Source organism: Pollachius pollachius (assembly GCF_949987615.1).
Source record: "Pollachius pollachius genome assembly, chromosome: 14".
Taxonomy (NCBI): Eukaryota; Metazoa; Chordata; class Actinopteri; order Gadiformes; family Gadidae; genus Pollachius; species Pollachius pollachius.
Window position 1 is genome coordinate 4,564,553 of NC_136947.1, and position 21,894 is coordinate 4,586,446.

The following is a 21,894-nucleotide window of genomic DNA, read 5'->3' on the forward strand; positions in this document are numbered from 1 at the left end:
GCTGGTCTCATTAGAGTGAGAGCGCTCTACAATTAAACCCCTGCCTGGGATTCCTCCACTCCAGCCCGGAGAAGTCGGGAAAAGGAAAGGAAAGGAAAGGGAGGGCAGGGGAGGGAACGGGAAGGGAAAAGGGGGAGGAAAAGGGGAGGGGAAAGGCACCGGAGGTTCAGTGGTTGGGTAGGTGGGCCGGGGTTGAAGGGGGTGGGGGGGGGGGGTTGGGAGAGTTGAGACCCCTGTGAGTAAAGTTCACTGACTAGAGGAGACAAGAGTCAATGCCTTGCTCAGGCAGGCGTAGTTTTTCATCACCAATCGCTCCCTTTGTACTTTGATCTGTCTGTGTTCCTGTCTGTCTGTCTGTCTGTCTGTCTGTCTGTCTGTCTGTCTGTCTGTCTGTCCGTCTGTCTTTCCATTCTTCGGTTGTTTTTCCCTCTCTCGCTCTCGCTCTCTCTCTTTATCTCCGTCGCTCTCTCCCGCTCTCTCTCCCACGCTCTCTCTCTCTCGCTCTCTCTCTCGCTCTGTCCTTCGCCACCATCCTGTCATGACCACTCCATCATTATCTTTGCTCAAGCAATTGCAGTGGAGCAACGTAACCAAAGCCCTCTCTGTTGAGACTCGCACAGACACCAGCCCTTTGCTCCTCTTTCCCCATACCATACTGTGCTACACCACACCACGCCATATACCATACATACCATACTATACATTCATTGCACATTTCAAATTAGTTAATCCAAGATGTTGCATGTGAACCAAAGTCACACATCTGCTCCAACTAATTCCCTTTGCACATTGTTCTTCCCCTGAAACAAAAGCGCTTTCAGCAGTAAACTGTAAACAGTCTGTGATCATTACGGATGCCTAAGCATAGACGTACCGCGTGCAAACAATGCATAAAAAAAACAACGCTCAATTTGAACTCACAAGAGGTGATGGATGGCGTTATTATCTGTCTTGGTCCTCCGTGCCAGAGAACGGCCAGGTTTTATTCGGTCAGATTAAATCTTACAGCGGTTGCCAGATTTCTTTTGCCTATATGCTGTTTCTCTCGCTGTCTCTCTCACTCTCTCTACCAGGTAGCTAATTAAGAATAATTCCAAAGTCTGCCCAAACAAACTGTGCATTGAATATGATGAACAACACAACCCTCACACAAAGTAGGCTCATCAGTCCCAGACTTTCAGAGCACCGTGAAACAAAATGCGGGTGGCCATCAAATCTCAGCATCTATGCGTTGTTTACATTCCCCAGAATAAAGGCTTTAGTTAACAACACACAACTCGAAAGAGAACTCCTTTTCAAACACAATCGGTCGGTATATACAACCCCTCCCCCCCCAGGGCTGTTGATCTCTGGTTTCAAATTGAGTCCAGGCATTTCATTCCTTGAAGAAAGTTACTTGACTTCTGAAAGAGTAACCAAGCACGAAAACCAAAAGCTCTGTGACTGCACCGTCTCTGCTCATTGGCTTAAATCAATGCCATGTGACTCCACAGAACACACGCACTTTCATCATACGTCCTCTACTGTACATACGAACACAAACTCTGCCACAAGTACACTATGGCACACACACATGCACGCAGACACATACACAGTGTACAAACACACACATGCTGTCACACATGCACACATACAAACACACCTACACACACACACACACAAACAAGCACACACACGCACTCATACTGATGTGGAGTATAACATACGATGACATATGATGTTTGCATTGGATGAACCATTATTCCTCTCGCCTTCTCAGGGGATGGTGAGTAGGTCTCTTACTCTTGTGTGTGTGTGTGTTCCTCACCCGCTGCTCCTGGGAGACGCAACAGAAGCAGCCGTCCCTGGGGACACCGGCTGTGTGTGTGTGTGTGTGTGTGTGTGCACACGTGTGAGTGGTGTCAGAAGGCCCTTCAATTCACTAATGGACCGTGCGCAAGTATGTGTGCGTGTGCGCATGTGTGTGTTATTTGTTTTGGTCTCAACTGAGGCACGAATACACAATAACACACACACACACACACACACAAACACACACAAGTTCTTGGAAAGCCAGCCTCCCCCCCACACATCAACATCTGCCGCCCCCCAAATGTATTTTCCTACATCATGCTGTGCTTTTTCTGTGTGTGTGTGTGTGTGTGTGCGGGAGTGTGTGTGTGTGTGTGTGTGTGTGCGTGCACTTGTGTGCATTTGTGTGGGTATGTCTGTGTTGTCCACCACCCCCCAGCATGGCCGAAGACAAGAAGCGACGTGCCATGATCAGTGTACTGAGGGGGGTCAAGATGACATCATTAGTGCGCTCAGAATTATACTAATGAGTCTATTAAGCAAGTCCCACAGCCGGGGTTGACGTGTGGCGGCGATCTATTGGCTGTTTAGTCGTCTGGTTTCATTCATGCCAACTCATCGGGTCACGTCCGCCTTCGAAACACCACACTGGATGCTCTCTGCAGATGCCCGTCTTGTGGCTGTCGTGCACGGTGTGCTAAGTGCACAACAGCACGTGCACTTTTAATGGCATGTATGAGTGTAGCCATCAACCATGGGAGTGAGCTAGGGGATGGCCATTGTATGTGTGTGTGTGTGTGTGTGTGTGTGTGTGTGTGTGTGTGTGTGTGTGTGTGCGTGTGCGTGTGTGTGTAAGCTCCTCCATAGCCCACTGAATAGACGATGTGGCCATCAGCAGTCATTAGGTCCAAGCTGAGCATGAATGGTTTTTCCGATGACCCCTCGATGATAAAAGATGAATGTCGCCTAATGGTGGTGGTTTTGCTCTCTGAGAAGAACACAAGACCGCAATCTGTGTAAGTAATGACTAAATAGAGCAAAAGATTTGTTTTGCACTAGAACCAGTCCTTCATCTGACTGCTGGAACAGCACGATCAGTGCAACAGTTGTGTCTACGGAGCCGCTCTGAGAGATTCCATGACACTGTGTTCTGGAGGCCGTCTTGTCCCCCATTTGGACAATCACCCACAAAGGAAATTGCCAGGAAACTGAAATGACACAATCCCTTTTCTCGGTCCATTGCATTATCTGACACATGACACCCTCCACACGGCTGCTTCCTGTTCACCAGTGGTCACCTCAGCCGCCTTTGTAATTATAGATGGACATGATGAAGCTGAGAGGAAAGAGAGACCTGTAGACCCCTGAAGAGCGAATGATTAACTTGAATTACAAATGACTAGGATTCGGCCAAGTCATTTGCAAGTCAAGGTTATCAATTGCTGTCAAAGACAAATCTGTTGCCAATTCAGCCACTGGGGATGCAGTCCAGTGGCTGGGCATCAACAGCTTTAATCAAAGACTAGATAATATACTGTATATACAATTTGAATTAAACAACAGTCTAATTAAACCATTTATTTTATTTTGTCGGGGGGATAAATATAGGTCTTTTCTGCAGTGTTTAAATGGAATGATACTTTTATTTTGTAGTTTGCTTGGTAAGACAATGGTAGTGAGAAAGACAATGGGAGCATTCTGTCCCTGCTGACTGAGATAATATCCCCCACTCCAGGAGCCCTTGCCACTGACTCAGGTCTATTCAACCAATTTTTTTAATCTTACCCCCTCACACGGTCCAGGGTATAGCAGCAGCCCTATGTGTGGCGGAACATGCCTGCATGGAATTAGGAAAAAATAACAAAAAATAACACAAAGGACAATTTGTTCCAGAAGGGAATTCTGAAACGATTTAAGCGGCCGAGCCAATTGCCCAACAGGCTTAATTACGACCAATCAGTGGCCTGCTGCCACATTTTGGTATGTCCGAATACAGAGAGTCTATCGAAAGTCGATAGAAACTATCAAAATACACAAAGATAAATGTGCAGACCGTAAGACTATCATCAGCGCATTTGGTTCCATATGTTTAAAACAGCACTATGAACAGGAAGGGTTCGATAACATCTCGGCCTAACACACATTCGCACACAGGGATCCTAGAAATCGCTCAAAATCAAATAACAAGGGCAGACCACTGGCATGGAACATAATGGCCAGTCACTTTTTACTCTGCAAAGCTCTGCTGGAAAGGGGCAGGTTGAGTGTGGGTCACCTTGGCCTGGACAATGAAAAGTCCCCTTAAGTGGAATCCAATGAAACATCTCCCTCCTTCCTAACCTGCCTCAGTCCTTGGGTGTTGCTGTGAAGACGTGGGAACAAGGTGAGGAGAGGGAGGATACAGCGGTGGCGTCATGCATGCCTTGCTCGGCTTCAAGGAGCTGACAGAGAGGACAGGGGGGAAGATGGATGGACCGTCTTCCATTTTGCGCGACAACAGAAGGAAATGAGGAGGGGGCATGAGACCGTGGAAGGAGAGGAGATGGATGGAGGGGGCGGCGTCGACTCAGAGGGAAATCTGTGTAAAAGCGTCTCACTGTTTTCCCCCTGTCTCAGCGAGGGAGGCGTTAACAGCTAATGCATGGGAGCCGTATGGTATTCCTCATGTGTCTTTCCCCATCATGTGGATGGTGATCCTCTGACAGCTCCCCAGCGGCTGTGTATGCGGTGCACACAGACTAAGACTGCATTAGCCTTCGTTGGTCAATAAACAACACATCTTCAGGGTCTTTCAATGAAGTTCATGTGCTGACTGGTTTAATTTATTTTCATTTTGCAATCCAGTGGTGTCTAATAAGGCCTTGGTAGGTTAATATTAACCCGGGAAAAATTATAGGCCAATTACGATAAATAACCCACAAATATCCTGTTTACAAGGTGCTACTGTTTTTCTCGAAACCTTGTACTATAATCTACATTAGGGTCCAAGCAGAGCATGAATGGTTTTCTAATGACCCCTCAATGATAAAAAAAGAAATGTACTTATGCTGGGGGTCTACCCTCTGAATAGAGGTAATGACTAAATAAAGCAAAAGGTTTGTTTTGCACTAGAACTCGTCCTTTATCTGACTCCTATAACAGTCAGTGCACCAGTGCTGAGGTTGTATTTTACGGAGCAGCTCTGAGATATACTCTATGACCCCGTGTTCTGGTTGCTTCCTGGACCCCAATTTGGACAATTACCCCGCACCCCCCTCCCATCATCCACAAACGAGATTGCCAGGATAGCGAAAGGACACAATCTCTTTTTTTTTTGTCCTTTAATGACAAACACATCCAAGTTTTGTCCAGCAGTACCAGCCGTGCTGGTACTGCTGTTATCTGCAGGGTTTCTTTTTGGAGGCGACCAAACTTATTTGTAAAAAAAGAAATACCTCCGTAGCAACATCTTCTTCCTCTGCAGGTTCACGGTTAGGCCTTCCAAGATGGACTGTTGTCCACGTAGTGACAGTGGAAGAGAAGTCTGTTCCCTTTATCGCTGGCAATCAAAATGTCTCTTATTTTCTATATCGCTTTTTTTGTCTCACAAAGATGTTCATGCGTCAAAGAGGGGGACGACAGATTTTAAAACACACTGCCTCCAACACCACCCCCACCCTCCCTACATGGGTTCCCGGTGGTGGAGGAGTTGAAGGCCTCCACATGGCGATAGACATCTAAGGTCTATTCAACCTGACAGCTGCACACCACTCATTGTTGGACATCTAACATTCTATTTAGGGCCGGGTACAAAATGCTCCCCAAACCAACCTCGGTCACATACTGAAATAGTTGACATTGTGTTGCTGCCGGTTATCGTCTGCTTCAAACAATATCCCGCGATAGGTATATCCTGTCTGGACTAAACTGCAAAGAGTGCACTTGAATGGACATTGGGCAACGCCTCTGCTCTAAATAGTGCAATGTTAGAGATGTGAAGCCATGAAGGCATTCAAAGCCTTTACACAAACGGATATCGCTATACTGACTCGAGACTGCGCTGTAGTTGAATCAGGGAGCAGTTTAGCTCTGATGTTATTGAATTCCTCTCTTGTGTCACCACTTATTCTAAGAGAGAGGATGAACTATATAATCACTTTATAAAATACAAAATGTGGCCACTTGGTTTGAGTGGGAAATCTTTCCTAATCTGAGCAGATACTCATCCTTTGCCGGCCTATATTCTAATGAGTCACCGGAGGTGTTGTGGAGAGGGGTCCTTTATGCTGAGTAAACAGCCCTTGAAGAGAAGCAGGCAGCTCCGGACGTGACCTTGGTTACACTAAGTCCAAGGAACGGCCAAGGTCCAGGCCGGAGCAGAGCTGTTTAACACAATTATGCTGACACATCATCCCCTCTCTTGGCTCCTTCTTTACACCGCTCTTATTTTCCTAAGTGGCAGTATCTTATCTGCACGGGATAAATCTGCTGTATTTCTGCTTTGTTGGCGCAAGGGAGCGTGTTAAACGGATGGTCGATCACACCGTTTTAATATGTTCTTACTGTTTTCATTTTGAAATGGTCTGCTTCAGCCACTCTGGAGGTGGCAGTGCAGTGTCCGACTGCATTAAGACCGTGATGTAACCGACTTTTGGTCAAACTTTTTGTAGAAAAGACCAAAAAATATATATATATATGCTTTCTTATATAAACCCAAAGAATGGGAGATGCAAAGGTCATACGATGATACGCCTGGGAGTCTGCTCCTCCTATCGATGCAGCTGTACACACATCTGCCCGTCAGAACTTCTCCACGGCAACTGGGGAGTCCCGATCTGTTGCCATAGCAATGAAACGATGTCTTGTAACGGTTGGCCTCAGTATCCGAGTGATACTTTGGATGAGGCGAAAACTTTCCTTGATCTGCCAAAGGGTCAAAAACAATTTGGATAAAAGCATATTTTGGCATTAGTCAATGTTGTGCTTGTTTCTGATCATTTGTTATCCAGCTAAGGCCTGATCCATCGGAGCATGAAATATTAAGGGTGGGGCAAGTTGACCGGATCAGGAACTTATTGATCCTGCTTTCGTGCCACTTGGATTAAAAAGAGTCGTAGGTGAGCTTCTCAAATCAATCTCTTTGCTGAAGATGCCAGCGCTTTAGCAATCAAACCCACACACACACACATGGACTCACACACACACGTGGACTCACACACACACACAGGCGCACTTACACATGCACGTATGCATGCACACACACACGCAACGCTCAAATGCTTTTTTAAACTATTATCGTCTTGATACTTTTTTGCTTTTACGTTTACAATACTTGAATCTATGTCATTGTTTACTCATTAGGCTCAAATGTTAAGGTCTTAAATTAACACATTTGAAACATACTCCTATTTCATAAACATATCTGTTCAGACTATCTTTACAGATTGACTACATTAGCTTTTAGGCCCATCCTTCAGACATCTATTTCATTGACAACACCAACTCCAAACTAGACGCAATTGAATAATAGTTTACATTTTCCAGAGAGCTCACTGTCTATGATCCGTGACAGCTTGCAGAACACTGCTGCTTGACTGTACCCCGTCCTCCCCTGGTCATCTGTAAACACATTGATTCAAACAATAGCCACCATCTTGATTGCTTGTTTTTTATGCATCTGAAAGTATTTACTCCAAATAGTTCAAAAAGTATCTTAAAAACCAAGCATAGTTCCTTGGTTTGAAGGGAGAAACGTAAAATAGATATTGATGTAAGCCTATGTGTTGAATAACAAATCCCATTGACTGTGTGCATAGACCTTAACACACAGTAGTGGGGTGCCCTGTCGACCTGAATGATCGGAATGCTAAGTTGTCAGTGACTCCCACCAACAAAGGTCAGGGAGTCATTTTCACATATGTCGTCTTCTAGCTTGTAGGCAACTGGATATCTACTGATCCCACTGGGAGGCCAGTACACCAAGGTGTTAATTGTTGTTGTTGAAGCTGCAGACTAACAGATACCCGTGGATTTCGCCGTTGTATATTCGTTTGATTTCTAGGGAAGTGCAACTTCTAAAGATGTAGGCATCCGTCTGTTTCAGCAGTGGCATTGGCAGTCATTCCGGATCTGTCCACTGAGTGGTGCTCATGTACACACAACTAAACAGCTAACGTTACCTGTTGTGTAGGGTGGAAAAGTAATTTGGGGCCAATCCTGTAACAAAGTGACGAAAGCGGATAAGCAAAAAGATTTTAGGGGAATGATCCGTTGGGATAGTTTTCATTTAATTGTTCATTTGTTTCACTTGTCTTAACGTAGACTGAAACCTGTAACGTTTACCATAGTTGTGCCCCAAACACAAACAGCTGGGTAAAGACGGCGTCCACTAAGTGGCGTTCATACAGTTCATACAAGAATTGCCCACATGGAAACGAATTAGTCCATCACCACATCGTACACCAGACTTGCTGAAGTCTTTCACAAACATGACTATTTACAGGACTAAACGGGCATATCTCATCCGACGCTAGTGTTGAACTTTTCTCACCTCCTTTGACAATGCCAGATGCGAGCTATTTGTCGATCAATCGGTCTCTGCAAACAAAGCCTTCTGCCTCTAGGTGAAGTTCATCCTACTCTTCCACTTTCTCCTCCTCCAAAGTTATTAACATCAGAGATGCCACCTCTCAGAAAGGCAAAGCTTCACACACTCAAGCCACACTTCTATGTATTTCGCACTCAAATTACACGCTATTTTGCCATTACGCAAACCTTTTTTAAAAGTCACAAAAAGGGGGGGGGGGGTTCTTCTGTTGAATTTCTGGCAAAAGCAGCCTGTATCCATCTTTTTCTGATGGATACATCAGAAAGCCTGTATTCATCTTTTTGATGAATGCAGGCCACTTAAATAGTTGTTTTGGCTCAATTGATTTGTCCCAATGATGCAACATCAATGTGTGTTGAACTCCTTGAATAAATCTCAACCATTGATGAATGAAAAGAAAGAGCTACCGAGCATGGGCTCAAGCCCTTAGAAATAAGGATGTGATTGAAGAGGGCATTATATATTCTGTCGGAGCAGCAGGTCTTTTAATGTCTCTAACAATATTTGGTGCGTTATATTTTCCCTAAAATTGTCCACATATAGGCTCTCCCCGGCTTGCTTGACAAGGAATATTAGTTCCGGATTATAAACTAGATTATTTTTTTCCTGTTGTTTGGACATTCATATATTCCTGTATGGAACAAAACAGTTTCACATGAAATTATTCTTTTTTCTTTTTTCTTTTCATAAAACACATTATTTATTTGTTAAGAACATGAAATTATAAAATAGAGAATTTATGTAGCAGCCTAGACACAATGACTTATTGAAATTGTATTTTCTTTCGGTTTTGATATTTAAATTGTTAATATTTCATTTTAGGGTAAAATAATATATGTTTTAGGCCTATATCTTTTATGAGCGATCTTGGGCTATTCGGGCGATCTAATTGGCTGGGCTATTTGGGCGATCTGATTGTCTGTCTGTCTGTCTGTCTGTCTGTCTGTCTGCCTGTTTGTGTGAGAGTGAGTCTCCAAAGACTTCAATCTATCAGAGGCGAGTGTCGACCTTGACTCTCCAGTGTCCGCGCCACCAGTTGTCATTAGCGGCGGAATTAGTCGCGCAGTGCTGCATGTGTGTGTGTGTGTGTGTGTGCGTGTGTGTGTGTGTGTGTGTGTGTGTGTGTGTTTGTGTGTGTGTGTGTGTGTGTGTGTGTGTGTGTGTGTGTATGTGTGTGTGTGTGTGTGTGTGTGTTGCGCTGGAGCGACGGCAGCAGAGAGAGCGCGTGGGAGCCTCTACATTATCGCCAGAAAACTAAACCCACAAGGAGGTCCGAGCAGCTCGAGCGGTAGAACGCGCTGTTTGCGTCACGCACGTGGAGATGCGTCCGGTGATCGCCCCGCAAAGCGCGCGGTGATATTTTGTCTACGCGGAAGCGGTTGAAAGCCGTGCGTCAGTGTGTGCACCAAGGGCCATAGCACCAAATTCTGGGCCCTGTAACTAATAAAGTTACTTGTAATGTAACTTAGTTACTTTTAAAATAAAGTTATCAGTAAAGTAACTAAGTAACTATTTTAAGGAGTAACTAGAAATCAGTAATCTGATTACTTTTTTAAGGTAACTGTGGCAACACTGATCATGGCCTATATGCACTTTTAATAATGAGTGGTCACCTAAGTGGCCATCACACACACACACACACACACACACACACACACACACACACACACACACACACACGCACACACACACACACACACACACACACACACACACTTGCTGAAAATATGCTGAGTTCAATCATTCCTTAACCCCATGCCCTAATAATAGGACCCCCTGTTCTTTAAGACTACACTGAGTTTGAAGTTCATATCCATTTGTATTCATTGCAAATAATACAAAATAGTCAATAGTATAAAAACAACTATTTCGTTTATTTTCGGAATTGAACAAACACATTTGTAATAATCAATTATGAGCAAGATGTAAAATTGCTCAAAACTGTTTAAGTTGCAATAATAAAAGTGTGGGGTGAAAGGCTGCATGTTTTGCAAAGTTCAGGGTCGTCCCGCCACAACCCACGTTATCTCACTCCAAACTTTTCTTTTAACTTGTATAAGGGTCTATGCAGAGGCCATTTGAATGGTTCATAAGCCTACGCATTAAAAATATTGTTTTTAACTTTCAGTATAATAATCTTGATTTGCATGGGGTAACAAGAATTACCTTAGAGGTATCAATCCACCTTTTTAGAGTCAGCAGAAGGGCTTGCGGGCAGTTGCAGAGGACTGAAAAAGAGATAGCAACTGGTTTCCAGAATTAGAGTTCAGCATTTCTATGTCGATTATTTTGTGAAATGTTATACTCAACAATTATTAAGATGCTTTCCCTGCCAACAGAGGAAAAGAGGATGCCCAGGAAACGGCTGATGCAATTAGTAGGCACATAATAATGGGGATGTCAAAATAAGCAATCAAGATGGTGGCTAATGGAATCAATGTCTTTACAAATGATCCTGACCAGGACTTGTTGATGGGGAGACCAGAGGACCCGGTATGGTCAAGCAGCAGTAGCAGTGTTCTGCATGCTGTCACGGATCATAGACAGTAAGGTCTCTGGAAGCCAGCTAGGCCATTAGCCCTGAGCTAATAAATCCGGGTCAACCGCCATTCCGTGCTCTGCCCATCACTCCAAACCAGATCCAGTTTCACACTCAGCCAATAGTCCGTTGCCGGGAATTTCATGCCTCACTCGGGTTTCAAAACTATGACCCTGTAAAAAACAGATAGATCCAATCACGTAACAGTTACACATGATGTATAATGTTGTGGACTCTTATTACAGTGTCGTGTCCTTTACCATTGGGGAAAGAGAATAAAAAACTAACGTGGACGTGGAAAACCAAGTCAATATTTAGGCCCATATTGGCCCATATTGTTTAAATCATTGTGTCATCTCAAAGAAATTCTGCACGTTGCAAAGAAATTGTCCTTTGGCACATGTCCGCTATCTATTTCCTCTTCAGAGTGGATATTGGCTCAATCGGAGGGTGAAATTGTTTCTGAGCGCAACACCAAGCTAGGGTTTCACAGCTTGGCCCCGCTAAATGGACCGGGTGCATTAGGGCCAAAGAGGAGCGCCATGCAGAGTGCTCTTCAAAGGCTGACACACACACACACACACACATGCACACACGCACACACACGCACGCACACACACACACACACACACACACACACACACACGCACACGCACACACACGCACACACGCACACACACACACACACACGTCACACCGCAAGACAGGATCGCTGTTTCAGCCTAATGTCCTGCTGTACATGAAAAGTGGCACAGAGTGGCCACCTTCTGCTTGAAAGGACTATTTGTTGTGTTTTACTGGTTAAAACCAGAACAATTTTATTCAATAATCTCCAACTAATTTGAGATTGAAATAAGGTCGCTGCCAGGTCGTCTGTATACAGGAGGGTTTTTTTGGTTTTGGGGGCTCAAGTTAGAAAATTTACAGGCCCATTAAAAGACGAATGAATAATGAACTGCTTCAAATGCTCAGTTACACAATTCATTATTTATGCTTTGACATCCAAGATGTATTTTCTGTTGTGTTTGAGTGTTGGATTGTTCGCAGGTCATTAAATCATATTTTCCTCTTAAGTAATAAACAACACACTTTGAATGGCGTTCAGAATGTAGAGGCAATGGGAATGGAGGGTAACGAATGAACATTCTGTTGAGTAGGACAATATTTCTTGCTTAAAACCACAAAAAACACACATTTACATTCTCCTTTAGTGCATGAGCTATCACCTAATTGAATGATGTCACAAGTAATTAATCGTGGTGAGGGAGGAAAAACAACATGTATATTGTCCTACGATAGGAATACAGAGACAACAAACGCACACACAGACACATACACAAACACACACGCACAGCAAGCGCTGGGGGGGGGGGGGGGGGGGGGGGGGGGCCAGTAAATTCCTCACCTGTCCCAGCATCCGCCCTCCCCACCTCTTTCATCCCCGCCTTTCTTCCTTCCCGCCCTCTACCCCACCCACCCACCTCCCACCCCATGTTTTCTCTTTTCTGACACACCCCCCCCGCCCCCCACCGCCCCCAGTCTCCACACCTCGCCGGCCGCTCGCTGACGACTGAGAGATCGGGGGTGTGTGTTGACAGTGCTATATGGAGTGGGGGTTCAGGGAGCCAGACCCACACCAGACTCACTCCACACTGGACTGGACTCTGGCCGCGGCCGGCTTGACCGGTCGCACGCACTCCGGGGTGCACTCTGCGGCTTCCTCTGCCCGGACTTTCTCCTCTTACAGACGGTGAGTCACTTTCCCTTTCTCTCTGATACACACGCACACACGCACACGCACGCACGCACGCACGCACGCACGAACGCACGCACGCACGCACACACACACACACACACACAAATACAAGTACAGCCTTGTTCAGTAAGGATAGCTTTTAAAAATGTGATGAGCTGAACTAACTGACCTCACTGTAACCAGCGGGGCAGTGTGTGCTGTAGGATTGCCCAGCTCGCGGGGAAATAGGGGGGTAGAGGGATGGCCGATGGGAGATAAATGTAAACACAAGGGGTTTTTCAGTGGTACTGTGCAGAATGTACACAACAGAGAAGGTTGATTCATTCAATTGTGTGATGATATATTCCGTATTGGAGACCACTGAAATCCCTTCAATGATCTGGAAAATTAACCAATTTTCCACTACCTTTTCTTTATTTTGTTTGCTGAAATTGTTATCAGTAGTTCTTCCATTGGCTGCCTCAAACCAAAAACAAAGTATTCAGGGAAGAAAGTGTTATTCCTTTCTGAGGCAGAATGCTGGTTATAGGACACAGTACGGCAGTGAAGGTCATGTTCTTGTCATGTTGTTTGTTCAAAACCCAGGATGGATCACCTTGCTTCATCTCAGAGAGTCCCAGAAAGTAGGGGAGAAAGAATAAAGAGAGAGAGAAGGATGGGAGGGCAGCATGTACGACAAAGAACCGCAGCTGCCGTTTCTTCTCCTGAAAAGGCAGGTGAAAATGACATAATGACATCTGGGCTCAGGTAACTTGAACACCGATAGCTTTGAAAAACAATCCAGAGCCTGAGACGTGTGCGCCAACTTTAATTCCACTCATTCTGAAAAAGTTTCATGCGTGTGTGTTTGTGTGTTTTCTGTTGTTCCACGTTATGCTTTGAACCAAGTCCAGACAACGAATGGAGAAGAATTGATGACAATGTGGTTGCCTTGGATGGTAAACATCAAAGTGAGGAGACACAACGCATGTGTAAGCGTGGGAATGTGCCCGTGTTCTCATCGCGTGCTGTTGGTCGTTATAAACGTAAACGTCATCTTGGCCCTCATCGACGTGGCTAGATGGATGGAGGGGGTGCATTGGAAGCGACAGATCGTGAGACCGAAGTGTCTCACGATGTACATTGATGGATACACGGATACACTGATGTCACGCCAACAGTTTATACTCTGAAAGCCGAGCCCTTGCTTGTCCCGAGGCTTGAGAAGCTGAATACAAACGGGTGGGTGGATGGGGGGCGTAGTGTCGTAATCTAAAAAAGAAAGCTGATAGCGTCATATTCAGGTTTGTACCCTACCCCAACCCCCTATTCAAACATGTTTGAGCGTTAACTAGTGCAGATGTTCAATAGTGAGGAGTCCTTTTATAAGGAGCTCTTTGGAAGCTACGAGACCCCATGGATGAAAAATGAAAATGTATCCTCAAATAGTTCCTGCACAATTACTTTGAAATGCATCAAAGTGGCACTGTGTTCGATGTAGAGCCTTAATCATTGTCATATTAACGCTATTGTAGCCTACATAGGTCTCACCTCCCACCTCTCTGTGACGATCGTCGTGACTACTCTTCCAGTCCAGCCCTGTCGAGGAGAGTCTTGTGAAGACGCAGAGCTTAGCTCATTAGTGAGCACCGAGGCAAACCCTTTTGTTCACAGTGGCTAAGTTCTGTGTCTGACATGAAAAGAAAGAGTTCCGGCGTTCCGGCACATTACTCCTCTGACCCCACCCTTCTAGGTAGAAGAGTAAGAGTAAGAAATAGAAGACGAGGAAGAGGAGAAGGTGCATGAAGGGGCAGACCACCTGCTGAATGTATAGGAATGTCTTTTTTTTCTTCTTGCACGTCCAGACATGTATCCGCAGGCAACAAATGTGTGATCACTGTGCCCACCATGAATTAAAATGTTATCGATACATTAACCATTATAAGTTCAATGAATTAAGTTGTAAAGGGGTGATGATTTATTTATCAATATTCAAAATCATTTATTATATGTGTATTTTGTATTTGCCAAAGGAACTGTTCATGTGGGTTAGGGTTTATGTACTCCTGTGCCTACTGTACTGGAATCAGTGTGAACATGAAACTGGCTCAGTCCAGCAGGAACAGCAGTGAGACCCAATTACTGGACCAATGCCGTTGTTTATAACATCATCACCAAAGACGTCATTTAAAATGGTAAAAAGTTCAAAGTTAAAAGCTCTGATTGAACTGTCATAAACCACAATGCTTTACAACCACACTGCTTAATATATTATTTGTTTGACTCCGGATGCAATGCAAATGGGATGGTGTGGTCTCTGAGTATTTGTTATTTGTCCTGTGGTTTAGTATGTCAATCTGTCTGCCTCTTTCTTTTTCCCAAATGGGTCCTCTCTCATATAGCTATAGCTAAATTTGAGATTAAAATCCCTGCACATTTATTGTTTATTACAAGTGTGAACCACCTGTAAACCAGAATCTGATTAAGATTAGGGAAACAGTTTACATCCACGTATTCAGAATATAACACCTTCTAGTTAAATCCCCTTATTACATGTATTTAAACATAGGGCCTGTGGTCTCTGATTTCTGGCAATATAATTAATTTAAGAATAGCATATGAGTGCATTTATCATTATTAATAATACAATCTCAATTATTATATCATCTCCAATTGTCGAAGAATCAGGGGATAGTATTAAAGAAATAGAACACTGTCATGTATTCCAATATTGAATTAATAACTGGTCTCTGCAAAGCAAACTTGGTTTAGCTTTGCTTCCTTATTGCTCATCATTACAGATAGGGAAATGTAAACAGCATTCAATACAGTAAGCAAACCTGTCTGGCTTATAGTTTAAACTAATTACATTTCAGAATACATGACTCTGCAAATGCTGTTTCGATTAGCTTGGGGGCCCTCAATGATATCATATCCTGCTTACCAAAGCACATGCACTTTGGATATAAAATTGCAACCATCTTTCTCAAATTAATGGCCTAGGTAAGGAAATACTGAATTCAGCTTCCTGCAGCAGATGGCGTTGAAAAAAAACAACAACTCACTTTCCATTGATCTTGTGCAGAGTTTAGTGCAGAGAAGCCTAATCCAGTTTGGGAAGAGGACACATACTCACTCTTGAGGGCCACCTGGTGGCTCCAAAACTCAACTCAAAGGTTAACAAGGGAACATTTACTATATACGGTACATTTTATCGTATAACTATCGTCCAAACATGAAAAAGCTATTCATATGAATGTAAATATTAATAAATGTAACGAAATAAAATGTGTCAATAAATATATGTAACAAAAACCCAGAGGAAAAGCTTGACCCAAACAAAATGCCTGTTGTTCTTCATCCACCACTGCCTCACTAATAACTCATTCTCTGGCACGACATCGCCCAGCGGGCGGCGGTGGCGGCGTCGTCGGTCGATCCCGACCCGTCTCCGGCGGCTGCATAGTGTCCGTCCAGCGCCCCGGCGTAGTGTCCGTCGTCCATCGCCATCGCCCCGGGGCAGTGGTGCCTCATGTGCACCGCCAGAGTGGCCTTGCGAGAGAAGCCCCGGCCGCAGGTGCCGCAGGTGACCTGCTGGCCGCTCGCCTGCGGGCACTTGTGGACCTTCAGCGCCTGCTTGAAGTTAAACCTCTTCCCGCACACGGTGCAGCCGTAGGGCTTGTACGCGCTGTGCACCTGCACGTGTTTGGTGAGGTTGCACTTGTTGACGAAGCTCTTGCCGCAGACGGTGCAGCTGTGGGGCCTCTCGCCCGTGTGGCCCTTCATGTGGGCCTTCAGCGCGCCGCTCTGGGTGAAGCGGTTGCCGCACAGGGGGCAGGCGAAGGGCTTCTCCCCCGTGTGCACCCTCATGTGGATGATGAGCTTGGAGTTGCGGGCGTGGCCTTTGTTGCACACCGGACAAATGTGTCGCCGTGCGGAGGCCGGTTGTGGCCCCTGACCTGGCCGGTAAGGGTTCGGGGCCCCATGCTGCTGATGCTGCTGTACTGCCGAGGTGCAGGCTGGTGGAGGCTCCGTCCATCGCCTCTCCGACTGGCTCCTGTAAGGCGACGAGCGCCGCTCCGGGTTATTCTCGGAGAGTAAACTCCAAAACAAGCGGTCGGCTTCCTCGATTTCCTCCGCGGGATTTCTTTGGATGTCTTCCGGTCCGCTGAAGCCATCCTGCGGTTCTTCCTTAATGAAACTAAGGTTGATTTCTTTCGGGCTTTGGATTAATTGTTTGAGCTCTTCTTTGGTGCTTTGGAAGTCGGCCCCCACGTGCCTTGGGGTGACTTCCTCCGGTTCGTCTTTAGGGGGCAGGGAATCAGGCCCCACCTGGTTTGGTCCACTGAGGTTCAGCTCCTGTTGCTGCGCTGGGAAAACCACTGCCTCATCTCCTGAAAAGGACTCCTCGCAGCCTGGAAGGAAGGATGAAACAAAATAACCCAAATGACCCTTCAATATTTAACCACATTAAGGAGCCATACAATTGTCTTTTTCTTTACAATCATGTTTCATCCAACTTCTATTCATTTTGGTTATCGAATTAGGTCTAATAATAGGGTGAGGGAAGGAGTACCCAAGACAAGTTGTATAGATCAAAATGTTTCTTAAAAAAAATTATATATATATATATATATATATATATATATATATATATATATATATATATATATACACACACACATACATTGCACAAACAAAGGGGAGACTTGGTGAATACTCCGGTGTATTTGGATTAACTGTGTAAGAGTATACACTGTATATATACTCTAAGGCAAACTTCTTTGAAACTTGTGATGTTTTACACCCCTCAACCAACATGTAATTACTTGCTTCCTCTAGTGACCACGTGGGGGTGACATAATTAGGCGTAAACATTTGCACCTGAGCAAAAGTATTCAGCTGCCTCTGGACGGACGGGTGGTTATGGTTAGTATAACGTTAGAGATGGCTATTTAACAATTATCCGCGGAAGTTTATTGCCCGAGATAGCGAACCAATTAAGTTGCGCCATCTTAGGATGTTCCCGTTTTGCATATACTAAGTAGATATATGTTGGTATTGTTCTAGAGATTGTTATATCGAAGTATTTGGAAGTAGGATAATTCAGTAAACGCATGATTTGATATGGTTATGTTAGGTGTTTATGTTTGGTTAATCAGTCTATCAAACCATAAGTAACACTTTCTAGGATTCGTATCTATACCACTGCAATTGGGACAGCAATGATCCTATGGATCCGATGCATTTATAACGAAGTATCGGGAAAATTGTATAATCCTATACAATTTTCATGGCACTTGGATGTATGAAGATAATAACTCAAAAGAAAAAAGACTAAGTTTCTAGACTAAAACTGATGCTACAATTATTATTTATTACTTAATCGAAGTTACAGTTGGTTTACAGCTACATAATATAACAGGTATACACACGGCCAATAGATGTCGCTCAAAATCTACAACTTGCAATGGAATAACATCCCCTAATATGAAACCAAGGGCTGAGAAATAGCTTATACAGTAACTAAATACATCATAACAGTGGTTAGATTGTTACATTGATTAAATATTTCCCTGAGAACGTAAACGATCGCCATGATGTGTTATTCCTTGGTTATGCAGTGGTCGGCTTGGCCAGGGGGTTCACAGAGCCGCACGGACGTCCGTTGTAGGGACGATTTAGGCACGTCCGAAATGACTCGTATGTTTACAACATAAATAAAGAATCCTGACTGTGCTAAACACGCATATAAATCGAAACAGGTGACAGAAGAACATGTCTTTGGGAATGTACGCACCAGCTTTGTGTAAATACACCACTGGGTCCAAAACTCTGTCCAGCAGCTTGCCTTTGCGATCGTTTTCTTCTTTTAAACGAAAGATTTCATTGTCATATTCAGTTATCGTTTTCTGAAATTCCACGAATAATGTTTCAATAGCTGTAGTAAGCATCTGGTTTACCAGAGCTCTCATTTCATGTAGTTTAGACATCGTAAATATTCTCTGTCCTGCTTCCTCGCCTGCCCATGGTACTTCCGGTCATACCTTCAAATTAAAAGCCGCTTCATGCCTTCCCTGCTCCAAGGCAAATACAGTTCAGGCATTGTGATGTTGAAAAGGTGATGGAGGCTATCAATTCATGTTAAATCATATATTTTTATAAGACTTCTGTCTTCAGACCATAACTAGATGTCGATAATAATTAAATATGGCAGACTACTTGATTAAAATTGGTTTATTTTAAGGTTTATGTACCAATACAATATTATATCAGTTAAATAAACGAGTCATATGCATCGATAGTGTAATGACCCTTGTTATTAACCTGTGGAAATAGCATGTCTTTACAGGCTATAGTCCTGTTGTGAAAGAGACAGTTGTTTTATTATTGCCTACTTGAGGCAGAATGAAACAGCGTTGTTTTTTGTTGTTTTTACTCTTTAGCAAAGTCCCTATTTACTTTCTATGCTAATTAAATGGCCCGGAAGTTGTTTTTCAGCTATTCTTGCTGACTTGTCGGTCCCCAGCGGTCTGACGACGAGTGCGTTTTTAAATCTAGGAAGTAACTTTTTTGCGCTCCGAACGGATTTTACTTTAATTCATAGTTGTACGCTTCGACTGGAACCTTATACATGTAGTTTCCCTTAGTGGACATTTGGATTAAGGACATTGTTTGTTTAGCCAGGTTTTTCAGCCAGCGCAGGTGTCTTTCTATTATTTTTTTCCATTCAAGGTGTGCAAGCGACAGCGCCAGAGGTGCGGTGATTCCTGTTTCTGTCAGGAATGTTTTAACTCAAAAATGAAATGAACACTCTTCTCTCGAAAGTAAGGATTTTTTTCTTCTGTTCTCATTTTTGGCATGTTTAAAAAACAAAGCATTTGACGTCGTTTTATTTTTTTTCATGCGTTTCATTTTGACACGTTTAAATCGTTCATTCGTGGAGTCGTTACCGTCTGCGTTTACTCGCATGCATTTCGAGTTGGTTACCACACCTATACTCTTCTAATGTCACGTTGCACGTTGATTTCACACTCAGACACGTTTCTGTATCGAGATTTTCCAGAAGACAAAGCAGTTTCCAAAAATATGAGTCTATGCCAAAGCGTTTCGCTGTATTCGTTTTTATTTCCCTCTTCAGGATGAGCAGTTTGCAGGGCGTGCAGACGAGCGGTCCCGGTGACTATCCGTCCCACATCATCCAGATCTACCCTAGGCTGAAACAAGTCACCGCGCAATGCCTAACCCTGCAGATCACCGCCGCCCATACCACTGCCGTGGTCAAACAACTCGCAGTGGCCACCCTGGGCCTTGACACGCAACGCTCTTACAGCCTTCTGGAGCAGAAGGAGCGCGACGGGGAAGAGACGCTCCTCGAGGATGGAGAACACCCCATGAACAGGTACCTTCTGTGGCCCCCGGAGACCCACAGATGGCACCCAAAGAGCCAAGGCTACTACTTCATCCTGCAGCCTCTGCTCCAAGAGGGGGAGGCCTGGCTGGAGGAGCTGGTGGAGGACTACGATGACCTGTGCCGGCTCCCGGATCTGAGCGAGGACGCCCTGCTGCAGACCCTGCGCAAGCGCTTCTACAAGAAGAAGATCTACACCTACGCCAGCAGCATCCTGGTGGCCGTCAACCCCTTCAAGTTCCTGCCCTGCTACTACAACCCCAAGTACGTCATGATGTACGAGAACCAGCCGCTGGGCAAGCTGAGCCCGCACATCTTCGCCGTGGCCAACGTGGCCTACCACGCCATGCTGAACCGGCGGCTGGACCAGTGCATCGTCATCTCCGGGGAGAGCGGCTCGGGCAAGACGGAGAGCAGCAGCTACCTGGTCCACTGCCTGACGGCGCTAAGCCAGAAGCGCTACGCCAGTGGGGTGGTGCGTACGCTGCTGGGCGCCGGGCCTGTGCTGGAGGTACGTTCCCCCCCCCCCCCCCCCCCCCCCTGTCAGTGTTGACTGTGTCTAGTGACACCGGCCTCGTGGAGATCTGACCGAGTGGAGGACAGCAGACAGACGAAGGTCAGACGATTTGTGTCTAGTGGACGGGCGTTGAATACATCCCCCCCTCCCTGGTGTTAAAACATCAGACAGCTCAAACTGATTCCATTTATAGCCCTAATGTAAATGTATCTCTTGTAACATCAATGATCTGATGAACAAGTGACATCAATGGTTAGATTACCTTCTAACCAAATGATCATGTTATTACATGGTTAGCCCTGGTCATATATTTTGTCAGTAGGGAGTGGATTTAAAGTTGTGGATTTTCTATAAATGATTGTTAACTCCCTTTTCTGCAATGGATGCCTGTAGCCATCATTTGATTTACATGAAATACAGATAGTAACTGCTAGTTATTTGGGAAGCCATGTCTACTTACTAGAGACGCTCTCATAACCTCTTTTAGACCTGGTGATCTTGTTGTACCTCATTGTGGTCTTAAGGTATGTCTAAGGCTTGTTAAGTCTTTTTGAACATACTGTATATCCGCTCGCATGCATTTCTGAGTAGCTTTGTCGTTGTTGATGCTCGATGCGGGAACAAATGTGTGTTCAGGACAGAGGTTGCACACAGGATGACAGATGGACAACACATGTGTGATCTCAGAAGGCACCGGGCCATACAATGTAACTCAACACAGACGTAGAACAGGCAGGAACCTTTTTAGCTTTACATTCTTTCACGTGAAACTGTGCTTCAAAGGATTCCAGTTTTTGATTGGATTTATATCATAGGCTCCTAAGGATTCAATTCAATTCAATTTTATTTGTATAGCCCTTAATCACCATTACAGTTTCAAAGGGCACAACAGGCCAAATATTTATGACAAGGATGAAACTAAAAGGACCAAGATACATCGTACTGAACTTGACTTTTGTTTCCAGGTTAGGGCCATGTTTCAGTTCCACATATTGACGTGACAGTAGAGCCTGTGGTTCTGTTTCTGTTCTCTGGTATTTGGAAATACCAGGCTATTTAATATCTCAGTAAATAATGTATTTCTTTTTAGCATTCCATTCTCCATGCAAAACAGTAGTGTTGATAAACACTTCCAAACACTTCCATCTCACACAAGTTTCATGCTCAGGCTTCACTCGTGGTCTCAATGAAATACCTTACCATATCGGTAGTAGTTCAAACACCAATGGTAATTATTTAGCCTTTTTCTTAAACCTGAACAGCATGGCGGCGCTATGAGTGGCTAAACTTACATACAATGAAGTTTGACCCACTT

At 44.6% G+C, this 21,894-nt stretch overlaps 2 protein-coding genes across 5 annotated transcripts in view; one reads left to right on the forward strand and one right to left on the reverse strand.

Annotated features, from left to right (window-relative positions):
• Positions 1 to 15,625: 15,625 nt before the first annotated feature.
• LOC307086174 (uncharacterized protein) lies at positions 15,626 to 18,663 on the reverse strand. Its single transcript, XM_079751291.1, has 2 exons — positions 18,452 to 18,663; positions 15,626 to 17,066 (listed from the first exon to the last, which is right to left on the reverse strand). Exons 1-2 carry the CDS (start codon positions 18,642 to 18,644, stop codon positions 16,027 to 16,029), a joined length of 1,233 nt encoding a protein of 410 aa, XP_079607417.1. The 5' UTR covers positions 18,645 to 18,663; the 3' UTR covers positions 15,626 to 16,026.
• A 521-nt stretch (positions 18,664 to 19,184) lies between these two features.
• Positions 19,185 to 21,894, forward strand: part of LOC307085415 (myosin IXb) — a 29,109-nt gene continuing 26,399 nt past the window's right edge. For all 4 annotated transcript variants that reach the window (XR_013812372.1, XM_079750200.1, XM_079750201.1 and 1 more), the window contains exons 1-2: positions 19,185 to 19,478; positions 19,793 to 20,573. Coding sequence is in view for 3 of the 4 variants with exons in the window: in XM_079750200.1 (XP_079606326.1) it covers positions 19,794 to 20,573 (780 nt within the window). In the remaining variant the exon portion in view is untranslated. The remainder of the gene's footprint in view (positions 19,479 to 19,792; positions 20,574 to 21,894) is intronic.